The 12,296-nt window shown below is 34.3% G+C and overlaps 1 protein-coding gene across 37 annotated transcripts in view; it reads left to right on the forward strand.

The window, feature by feature from the left end:
* FIP1L1 (factor interacting with PAPOLA and CPSF1) overlaps nt 1-12,296 on the forward strand; it is a 65,295-nt gene that overhangs the window by 18,970 nt on the left and 34,029 nt on the right. For 19 of the 37 annotated variants that reach the window (XM_067036086.1, XM_059067646.2, XM_067036090.1 and 16 more), the window contains one exon: nt 2,326-2,435. In XM_067036086.1, the coding sequence (XP_066892187.1) occupies nt 2,326-2,435 (110 nt within the window). Of the gene's footprint in view, nt 1-2,325; nt 2,436-9,189; nt 9,298-12,296 lie in introns of all 37 variants that reach the window. The other 18 variants (XM_059067633.2, XM_059067635.2, XM_059067639.2 and 15 more) reach the window with 1 other exon arrangement.

Genomic DNA, 12,296 nt, shown 5'->3' on the forward strand with positions numbered 1-12,296 from the left:
GTCTTAGGTTTGGGTGGAGAGGGGAGGTAAGCATTATAGACATAGACTTTGTGGTCTTAAGAGTTTATGTGACTTATTGGGAAAGATAGGTAGTAATTAGATAATCATGCCAAAAATTATATACACTTCATGTTCTATGAAAGACTTTAAAGAAGTGACATTTAAAGCTGAATCCCAAAGCCAATCAAATAGCAAATATATTTGAGCACTCATTACATGCCAGGCAATGTATTTAGGCACTTAGGATACAAATTTGAACTGGACGCCATCCATGTCTTCAGAGATCCTAGGTTATAGTGGCAGCAGGCAGACAATAAACATAAAGTATGTAAGAGGACTTAAGATAATGTGACAAATTTTATGAAGAAAATGCAAAATGATATGATAGAGATAATATGATGGAGATTGGGATTGGCCACTTCAAGGAGACATTTGAACAATACTTGAGCCATGATGATCTTTTAAAGCAGAATGAATTATCTAGTGTAAAAGCCTTCATAAAGGAGGAACTTATCTGTTAAGAAGAACAAGAAGAAAGGCCATTGTGACTGGGCATAGTTAAGATAAGTTGGGGAGGAGTAGAGGAAAACAAAGTTGGAGAGGTAGGCAGGGCCCATACCATAAATCCTTGTAGGCCATGATAAGTTTAGGTTTTATTCTGTTTGTATCGGAAAGCTATTGGAGAATTTTGAGCAGGGGAGAGACATGATCTGATTTACATTTTTAATAAGATTGCTTTGGCTGTGTACAGAGGATGGATTTTAGAGAGGTAAGATCAAAGCAGAGAGACAGTGTAATAGAACAAATGAGATGTGGTGGTGGGTTTGACCTGAGTTTTAGGAGTGGACAGAATGGTAAGTGGTTGAATTTGGTATATATTGTCAAGGTAAAGTTGACATTGGTTGTTCATTTGTATTGGATCATTGCTAGGTTTTTTTTGTTTTTGTTTTTATTTTCTTGAGCAACTCAGTACCATTTACTCATAGGAAGAAGACTTGGAGAGGATCAGATTGGGGGATAGCAGGAAATCAGTAGCTTTATTTTGTCCGTGTAAGTTTGAGATGCTTAGAAGACATGTGAGAAGCTGGGTATAAATTATTGGAGCTCAGGGGAACAGTTGAGACCATAGTGTCAACTCTGAGTATTCCTGACATCCCCAGGAAGAATAGTGCATTTCTTCTTCTGTGTTCTCATAGTATCTTTCATCCCAGGGATATTTTTTTCATAACAGTTGTTGTATTGCTTTGGTGGTTTGTGACTATCTTTTCCTACAGTCTGGAATTTTGTTGTATTTCTCTCTGTGGTCTCAGTTTCCAGTACATAATAGATAGTCAATAAATATTTGATGAATAAATCATGTTTATTTCCCCTTTCACCACATTTGGTCAGTTTTACCTGTCAAATGTCTAACAAATCTGTTTCTTTCTTTCTATCCTCATTGTCTTAGTGCTGATCCTCATCATCCCTCATATAATTAGTATTAACATTAATATCTTATTTGAAAATGAGTTCCACATAATGTTTGAGAGGTAGATGGTTTCTGGAATTGAATCAGTGGTTTGAATATATCAGAGTTAAGGTGTCTGAATTCTCTTGGCCTTTGTCTGATAGGGAAGGAGAGTGATGCTGAATTTAGACTGAACAGGGGCAGTAGAATTTAAATAGGGCCTAAGATATAGTGATGTTATTTAAGTGCAGGGCAACTTGAACTTTATTAAAATTTAATAAATTAATGACGATTTTTAAGATAGGAAGGTGAGTACAAAAGCAAAAGAGCATAAAGAAGATTTTCACCAGTCTAAAGGAATATGACTGGACCATACTTCAAAGGATCTCACAGAAGCACAAAGGATGGGCAAATATGGGAGAAGTTATGCAGTAAGTAGATAACTGGTTTGAAAGTGAACGTAAAGAGTGAGAAGAGGGATTAGGGAGACAGATGGCTGACTTCAGGCTTCCGGGTGTACTGAATTCTTCAGGGCCTTTCTTGAACTCTGAAACATGGAGTCTTAACTAAGTATCTTGGACTTATTTATAGTGATCTGAGGGAATTTTTGAAAATTCTTAAGAGTTATAGTTTATTGGACTTTTAAGTGACATTAATTTGAACTTTTTACTAGTTGGGAACATTTTGGTCCCATAATCCATCTTTGGTGCCTTTCACCTAATGCTGTTCTATATGTTTAATTTTATTATATACTGGGTAACGAAGCATTCTTCATATTTAATTTCAAATCAAATGTTGTGAATTTATTTTAACATCTTTACTGTATTAGGTTTGAGTGTTCCATTGAATTAAATAAGCTAATAACCCTTTTTTTTAAGGTACAGCAGGGAAGAACTGGAAATTCAGAGAAGGAAACAGTGCTTCCATCTACAAAAGCTGAGTTTACTTCTCCTCCTTCTTTGTTCAAGACTGGACTCCCACCAAGCAGGTTAGTGAGATATTGATGATTCAGTTTATTGAAGGCATCGGTATCTTTACCTTTAGTGCTATATGAAGTATAAAAACTCTGAGTGATATACCAAAAAACTGGAACATTCTACTTGGTTTTAGTACAAAATGAATTCTTTGTGAAAAACTCTTCTGGGTGCTATTTCATCTAAAAAAATCTAGGTAAGCAAGAAATGAACAATGGAATATAGTTACATACATATATAAAGAAACAACAATCTCACATTTAGGACAGGTGGTGACAGCAAAGGTTGCGCTGTTTTCTGTGCTTATTATTCTTACATAAAGAATTATTGAACTTCCTAAGTCTAGATATACTGGCCTAAAGATGTTTCACTGATTTTAGTAAAAGAGGTTGTAGAAATTTCAGCCTGAGAAATTTTTCAAATTAAAACCATTTTCTTTTCTTTCTTTGGTTTGTTGTGATAATACCTAACTTTGAGTTCTACACGGTACCAAATGTCCTTTTAACTTAAACATAAGTGATTAGCCCATTACCAGGAAAATGGTAAAGGATTAGCCAAGACTAGGGAAGTTTTATGTCAGCAGTTTAATCTTGGGTTAAAGATGACTTAAACCAGTTATTTCTCTGAGCCTGAAACAAGTCAGTAACTCAACTATTACAAGTTCTCAGCCAGCTCATTTACCTTTTGTGTTACTTAAATTTATTTTATGTAGTTTTCTGATTTTGTCATTCTGATATTTCATACTATATGAATGCAGAAAGAAAACTTGTAATTTAGCCCTAAAATAAAGATTTTTGAAACTTTCAGCCAAAATTCAATATCATAAAGCCATCTCAGATTTTGACTGTCTCTTCTTAACAATTTCTAGTCATGCATATATACACTACCAAATGTAAAATAGATAGCGAGTGGAAAGCAGCTGCATAGTACAAGGAGATCAGCTGGGTGCTTTGTGACCACCTAGAGGGATGGGATAGGGAGGGTGGAAGGGAGACGTAAGAGGGAGGGGATATGGGGATATATGTATACATATAGCTGATTCACTTTGTTACACAGCAGAAACTATAATACAACATTGTAAAGCAATTATACTCTAATAAAGATGTTAAAAAAAAATAAGGGGAAAAATGACTAAATCACAAAATCAAAAAACAAAAAAACAATTACTAGTCATGGACTTTTCCAAATAAGGTTTTTTAAACCAAATGCAATCTCATAAAAGTGTTTGTCTAAGAAGTTATGATAGCTGAGGAATATTGATTCTTTTAATATGTAGTATTCTTTTTTTTTTTTTCATATTTTGAAAGAGGCCAACGTTCATTCATTGAGTTTATGGTGTTCTGCATTCTAGAATGATATTAAGAGCTTGGACTCTAGAGCCAGACTTCTGGCTCAAATTCTGGCTCTATTACTTATTGATTAACTGTTTATTGATTACTTATATATTAAATGGATTAATTTGTGTAAGGTGTTTAGCACAGTGGTACATACATAATATTCTATGAATTTTTGTTATTATCATAATTACACTAATTGAACTTCTAAAAATCAATAGCAGTTTTTCTGTGTTTTGCCCTCTTCCACCCCCCTCCCCTCTTTTTTAAAAATTTGGGCCAGATTATTTAGGACATTGTGCCATTATAAGGGTTTTGGCTTTCCCTGTAAGTGAAATATATGGGGAGTCACCATCAGATTTTGAGCAGAGGAATGAAATAATCTGATTTAGGTTTTTAAAGTCTCAATTTAACTGCTTTATTAAGCTCAGACTACAGAGGAATTAAGGGCAGTAATGGGGAGGCCAGTTAGGAGGCTGTAACAGTTATCTAGACAAGAAATAATGGTAACTTAGACCACAGTGGTAGTGGTGCACATGGTGAGATGCAGTCAGATACTGGATACATTTCAAAAGACGTAAAAGATCTTTTATAGCTGAGGCGGAAAAGACTATAGGAGGAATGGTTTTTGGAGGGAGGAGACCAAAAGTTCAGTTTAGAACCTGATAAAATTGAGATGCCTACTAGTTATATAAGTGGAATATTTACATGGGAAGTGGATAAATAGATGTGGAGTAAGGGGAAAGGTATGGACTGGAGGTACAAATCTGGGAGTGATCAGTGTTTAAATAGTACTTAAATAAATCTGTGAAATTAAATTAGATTGTAAATGAGGTAAGTATTAATAGAGAAGTAGTAAGACAGAGCCTTGAGGCACTTCCATGCAGGTCAGAAAAATAAGGATGGAACAGTAAGAGGAGACAAGTAGAGAAGAATGACTAATGAAATAGGAGGAAAACTCATTGTATATCTTGAAAAGGGTGTGTTTCAAAATAGGAAGAATGTTTTAACTATCAAATAATATTGATTGGCCAAGAAGAAGATGACTTGGAATGACTTTTGGATTTTAAAATGCAAAGGTTGTGGTGATTCTGACTAGGACATTTTCAGTGGTATAAGGTGAAGATTTAAAAAAAGACTTTGTGGAATGGATTCAAGAGAGAATAGGAGGAAAGGAATTAGAATGAACAATTTTTTGAGTTTTTTTCTTGTTTTTTTTTTTCATTTTTCTTTTTTGAGGTGGCAGAGAAATGGGACAGTATCTGGAGGGAAATATGGGGTCAGGAGGAGGGTTTTTTGCCAAAATGAAAGAAGTTACAGCATGTTTTTATATTTATGAGAATGAGTTACTAGAGGGGAAAATTGATGATGCAAGAATTAAGAAGGGACAGTTGTTAGAGCAGTGTTCTTAAGGAGGTCAGAGGGGGTGGGATGTAATATGCAAGTGGAGGATTTAGCCTTAAAGAGAAGCATGGACAATTCACTCATTGTAATAGGAGGAAGGGCAGGTGAAGGTAGGTGGGTGGTTAATGGTGATGGAAACAACTGAAAGTTCTCTTTCTGATAGCTTCAGTTTTTCCCAGCAGCATAGAATGCAGACTTATCTGGTGAAAGTGAGAATAGTGGAAGAGGGTGTTGAATGTTTGAGAGGAGAGGAGAAGGTCTGAAATAGTTATTTAGTGGTGTGTGACTAAACCTGGGGGAAAGGAGCAGTATTGCTAGGCAGTTACCTGGAGGGAAATGTGGGGTGAAGAGACAGCGCTTTTTTTTCCACGTGGGAGAAATCACAGCATTTTTATATGCTGATGGGAATGAGCAGAGTGAACAATTTATGACACGAGGAGAGACTGTACATTTCCAACTTTTCTTAAAGTTAATGGCCATAGGTTGAAAATGAAACAAGTCAGCTTGTTTGGGTGTGTTTGTCTTTCCCTTGTCATTCATGTGTTCATGAAGAGTAGCTAGAGTTGGATTTAGCAGGGGTTGAAGTTATACCAGGCAAATATGCCCAAGGGAGAGAGGGGCAAGGAAGGTGAGAGTGTACTTGAGAGAGTGATTATAATGATGGATCATGGATCTAAGGAGAGATGAAGGAGAGATGGATAAGGAGTGATGGGAGGACACTGGTGGATAAAGCACAGTAAGAAGGAGGTAAAAAAAAATGACAAAATAGCAGATTCGTCACTTACGCTGAAAAGAATGGATAATTACTACCACAATTTGTAGAAACAGATGCAGCATGTTAATACTGTCACTTTTGGATGCAGAGAACAGTACTCATTGCTCATTAGAAAAGTTTGTGGATTCATCTTTGCTTGATCAAAAGAATACTTCTCAGCCACTGTGAAGTATTTCCCTAAATAAATAATCTGTGTTTTATTCTTTATATTTATAAAGTATTTCCATTTTATTCTTGTTATTGATGGAAATTAGATGTTTTTGAAAGTAAAATTGTATTGACTTTAGGGAGAAGACAGGGATGTCATGTAAGTCATAATAGAGACTGTACAGCAAATATTTAGCAGTAATGAAGTATACTACTGACCTGATAACTGTATTTCTATTGTTTAAAATCTTAGATTGCCATGTTAATATATAAATGGCTAATGGTATGTTTGCAAAGAAAAATTTTTTTTAATGGTTCTTTGTACTTTATCAGTAGGAATGTTGGATTTCTAACTTTCTGTACTGCCCAGAAAATTGTTAATATTTGATATATCAGAATGTTTTCTTTAGTATTTAAGTTTTCATATAGATCAATAAGCAGAATATTACCATTACTACCAGAAACCCCTGTTGTGCCCCTTTCATTTATTGTTTTCATTTTTTAATGTTTTATTTTGAAAATAAATTGAAACTTACAAAGAGTTGCAAGAAAAGCATTAAAGTCTATACACTGTTCACTCAGATTCACCAGTTATTAACATTTTGCCATATTTGCTTTATAATTTCTCAAAAATATTTTTTTCTGAACCATTTGAATGCTAATTGTAGACATTGTACCCTTTTACCCCTGAATACTTCAGCATATATTTCCTAAGAACAAAGACATTGTGTTCCGTAATTATAGGAAACAGTTAATCAATGTCAGAACATCTCATAATGAATCAGTACTTTAATATACAAGCCATAAATTTTGCTGATTATTTCAATAATATCTTTCATGGCAGTTCTTTTCTTTCCTCCTTGATTTAGGATTTAGTCCAGGATTAGTCATTACAATTAACTCCTTTATCTCTTTATTCTTTTTTGATCTGGGACAGCTTCTTTAACATTCTTTGTATTTGTTGACATTGACTTGAAGAGTACAATCTGGTTATTTTGTAAATCATCCTTCAGTCTGGGTTTGCTTGATATTCCCACGTTATTAGATTCAGGCTTTGCTTTTGGGGCAGGAATAATACATAAGTAATGTGGTGTCCTCAGTGAATCAGCCTGTAGGTACATGATGTCAGTTTGTCCCATTATTAATGGTGATAACTTTAATTACTTAGTCGTGGTGGTGTCCTTTGCGTTTCTGCAAAGTTACTGTATAAATAAGTAATCTGTGAGGAGACTGCATAAATATTCCGTTTGTCTTTGAACTTTCCATGAATTTTAATGTCCGATTATGATTTTTGATTTAATCAATTATTACTGTAATGACTGAAAATAGTCATTGTCTAACTCTGTTATTCCTGTTACATTTATTCGTTGACATTCTACTTTAAAAATGAGCTTTTCCACCTCACCTACTTATTTATTATTAGACTCATTAATTTTTATTTTATGTGTGAGTTTGTGTGTGTGCATTATAAATGGGGTATATAAACTATATATATAAACGTATATGTATACACACATATATATATACTGTAATTCACATTGATGCTCAAATTGTTCCAGATTTGGTCTGTGGGAACCTCTTCAAACTGGCTCCTCTGACCTTTTGACATGTCCCCATCATCTTTTTTTGAGGATTTCTTTATTTTCTGATGTTTCAGTCTTATGTTGTACTTTCCCTGCCCCTTCCCTAGAAGCAGCCATTTTTTGAAGGAATCCTGATGCTTTTTAGTGGGAAATGGTAATTAGAAACCACCGTCTTGGCAATAGTTATGCTCATTGCTATTGGGGTGTCACTATTTCTAAGTCTTTTCAGCACTCAGAGCTAGGAAAAAGCAAGCAATTTCAATGTGAAATTGCCATATGTATGTTATTTTTATAAAATTTTAATCATATAGTCACGTTTCTTTTACTTCTAGTTTGACACCACAGGTTCTACTCCTCTTTCCCTATTTTGTATTGCATCTTCCTTTTTCCCACAGTGAGAACCTAGTTCCAACAAGTTCAATATATACACTCATTTGCTTAATACTGAAATATACACAAAATAGATTAGAACTGTGCACCTACCATTACAAAAAACCTATTAAAGAGAGTTCAAGATTTCTTTCAATTTTTCTTTTTCTTAGATTGAGGGTATATAGTCAAAATATTGTGTTCAAAAATTTCCTTCAGAGTGGTTATATGTATTAATCACTTAAAAGATAATTTGATCCATTGTTCTGTTTAGTATTAGCATTTCTTTTGCTCCATGCTTATTGACTTACTTTCTACATATCTAGAACATTTAACATAGTTCCAAAGGCAAGACTATCCAAAAGTATACTCAGATTAGTCACTCTTTTCACAATTTTTTCAGTCCTGTCAATAAACAATTTCATTGCATCTAGTAACTGGCTTGTTCTTCCTGTGTTGTTTCTTTTTTACATAAATAAGCAGCTACATAAACATGTTTTTCCTATTACTTTGAAAGTAATAGGAAATTAAAAAGTAATAGTAAATAGTAAATAATAGTAAATAAAGGATTGGCAAGAGTGTAAATAGGTGAACACCAGGGATACTTTTTTTAGAATTTTACTTTGAAAGACTTTAATTATTCTGAAATGGAATTTTAATGAAATATATATTTAATATAGGCTTTTATGAAACACAGTGTTGCTGTTAACTGGTTACACTAACAATATTTATTTCTATTATTGAAGAATTAGGGAAAGAAATACCAACATTTCAAATAAGGTTTTATGAAACTGCAGAAATTAATGTTATTAATTTGTAAAAGCACTGAAATTTATTTCTGGATAATATATATAACCTGAAGTAAGCCTTTGGTTCTTTTCTCATTTCTGCATTTTGACATCATACTGTCTATGTTGAGAAGTATTTCTAAAAATATTCTAGAATTAATAAAATGTTGATAACAAAGACATCTATATTTGAATACCACTAGCAGTCTTAGTTCCACAACAAGTATTTCATATAACTTGAAGAGAATGATACTATCAGAACATGCTAAAGGACTTTAGAAAAAGCATGTCAGGGAAGTAAGAAACAGAACAAGGGGGGTCAGAGACAACAGTATGTAAGAAAAAACATAGAAAATTTATCTCACCAGAAACAGCACCTCTTCTCAGTCTCAGACAAGTACTGCCTCCAAAAAAGCCAATTCAAGCGTTGGGAAGTGGCAGGATCAATATGGGAGGGCCGAATCACCTGATCTAAGGTAAGGCTATTTTTAAACATTGGATACTCCTGATGTTTAGGTCATCAGTGTTGTTTTATCTCATTAGAAAGATAATAAGTTTTGACTAGGCTGTACCATTTCCCCCCCTGAATTACACTGTTTCAGTATAGAATTGAGGGTTTTTACACTTACCTTATGAATCAGCCCTTATCACCTCATGTCTCGCCCCTTGTCTCTCTAGCTTTTTATAACAAAAATTGCCTGGAACCATGCTAATGGGTGCTCAATAAATGTTTTCCTTTCCCTTGCTGCAGGTTTAATTTTCCTTTCTCGTATCATACCCTATTCAAAAACCCCTGGTTGCTTTTCACTATCTGGTATAAAATTTAGCCCTCTGAGCCGGTCTTTAGGACCTGTAAAATTGGACGCCATTGAATCTCTCCAGTCTTTATTTCCCAACAGTGCATAGGAAGTACTATCTTCCTTACTGTTGCTATGCTTTTTATTCATAATCCACCCTCCATAGAATTTTGGTTTGTGTTCTAAATCTTAAATTTACAAAGCATACAAACCTTGGATGGATATTGTAAACTCTCTGAGCCTGTGAAAATGGGAATAATAATTTCTATCCTAAGCAATGTAATGAGAAGCAGGTGTGTTAGGGTATGAAAATGTATTGCCAACAATAAGCAGTTATACTTTGCTTGACTATACAATCTAAGCAATTATACTTTGCTTGACTAGAAATACAGACTAAGATACCTTCTTAGTTTATCGCTTGAGGTTTTAAATAAGGTAATAGTATATGAGAGTGTATTTCGTTGGTTTTGTTGGTAAAGAATCTAAAGCTTTCTTCCAGGGCAGCTTGATGCTGTATTAATGTGTGTTTTGTTTTTTGTGTATTTATTTTATTTTATTTTTGGCTGCACTGGGTCTTTGTTGCTACGTGGGCTTTCTCTAGTTGTGGTGAGCGCAAGCTACTCTTCGTTGCGGTGCGCGGGCTTCTCATGTGGTGGCTTCTCTTGTTGCGGAGCTTGGGCTCTAGGCGTACTGGCTTCAGTAGTTGTGGCTCGCAGGCTCTAGAGCGCAGGCTCGGTAGTTGTGGTGCACAGGCTTAGTTGCTCCGCGGCATGTGGGATCTTCCCGAACCAGGACTCGAACCCATGTTCCCTGCATTGGCAGGCAGATACTTAACCACTGTGCCACCAGGGAAGTCCCATGCTGCTATTACTTTAACATCTGAAATTTCTTTTATATAAACCATTTGACTTATAATTTTTATCTTAAAATAGTTATGCTTTTGATATAACAGTTTATTTCTTGAAATCAATTGGCCATTTTATAAGAAAATATTAGTTTTTAAATCTGAAAGTGATACATTTCAGTACTTAGACTTTATAACTTCCCCCTCGCTACCCGCCCCCCCACGCCCCAAAAGATGGTTTGGTAACTCAGAAAACTCCCTATTCTGATTTTGTGATTAGTCTCAGGGAGTATAGGTAGTAGGAAATTTGACACTATATTTTCAGTGTGTATTTTGTGCTTTTGAAAATTAAAAAGAGAAATTAAAAAGAAAAAACAACTGTAGATGAAAGCTACATACACTTTCTTACAGCATAAGATTAAAAAATGAGATTCCAGCTCTTGTAATTAATATTAATGTAACTGAGAAATGGGGAGTTTTTTTAAAGCATTCCTTGAGATGGGGAGTTTTTTTTAAGCATTCCTTAAGTCTCTTTGTAAAGAACGATTAAATGATGGTTGAGATCCTTTTCATAAATTACTGTATTTGGAGACCCAGACTTTTCTCACCCTGTTACTCTTAATTTATATATTATAGTGTTTTTTAAATCTTTAAGCTAACTATAGTATATAACAATAACATTTTATTGGTCCAAGTTTGTTTTGTACAGATTTGTAACTTGTAAAGCGAATTAGTGAGAAGAATGAAGTAGTTTTAATGAACATAGAAAATTGGAATAGGCAATATGAATGATTGCTGTAACCTTATGCCAGTGTCCAGTTTATTTCTGTATTTTGTTTCCATTTTACAATCTTAAATTATGCTCCTTTTAGGTAATTAGTTGCAAATTCTAAGTTGTTTTATTAAGCTTGTTTTCCAATATCAGAATACTTTTAAACTAACCCAGACTCTTGAAGGAGGAATAGTAAAAATTGCTTTACAATGTATAATCACTAAAATATTTAAATCTGCTTGCATGTTTTATAATAGACAAACAAAACTTAAAAGTGGATGTTAAATGAACATTAAATCTAAGATTGACTCCCTCATTTGTTCTTGCTGCTTACTATTATGTCTTGATGAAATCGTTTACTGAAAAAATGTACCTGTACTTCATATCATAGCACTTGAGCACTCTGCATGTTGCTATATTGTGTAGCTTGTAAGTTTTTATGTGATTGGACATACGAAGGCCTTTTTTTTTAATTACCTGTAGAAACGTATCTTTTCCTATCAGTGATACATTTAAAAAATGCAACTAAGCATAAATATGGCTGGTAAAGCTTTATTCCAAGCTCTGCACAAAAGTAAGTAAACCTGGCTGCCCTAATAAACACAATTTATGTCCTCCAGTGAGTCAAATTTTAGCATATTTCACCTTTAAGTATTCAAGGTTTTTTGTTTGTTTTTAATATATCTTAACAAGTAACGTGACATTTTAAAAATTCAGGACCCAGAAAATTAGCATGGAAAATATTCTATGGGTGGGGAGGGGGTTTGGAGTTGGTCATACCCAAGCCTGAATATTGACGTTGGCGCAGTACTTCACAAAAGAGCCTCTTTCCACATCTGTGAAAATGAAACTGATTGGACTTATACCTTACTTTCACGGTACTTACGGATGAAATAATTTTTAAGCCTGTGAAAACGCTATTGCAGGGCACCCACTAAAGTGTTAGTTCCCTTTGGATCTCTGCTCCCATCATAGGCTTTACCAGTCTCTTTGAATATGGTGTGATAGGAAATTACATGTCCTGAAGACAGTTTTTAAATTCTGATTTATTTTTAAAAGGAC

The sequence above is a fragment of the Kogia breviceps genome, chromosome 6 (genome assembly GCF_026419965.1).
Source record: "Kogia breviceps isolate mKogBre1 chromosome 6, mKogBre1 haplotype 1, whole genome shotgun sequence".
Classification (NCBI taxonomy): domain Eukaryota; kingdom Metazoa; phylum Chordata; class Mammalia; order Artiodactyla; family Physeteridae; genus Kogia; species Kogia breviceps.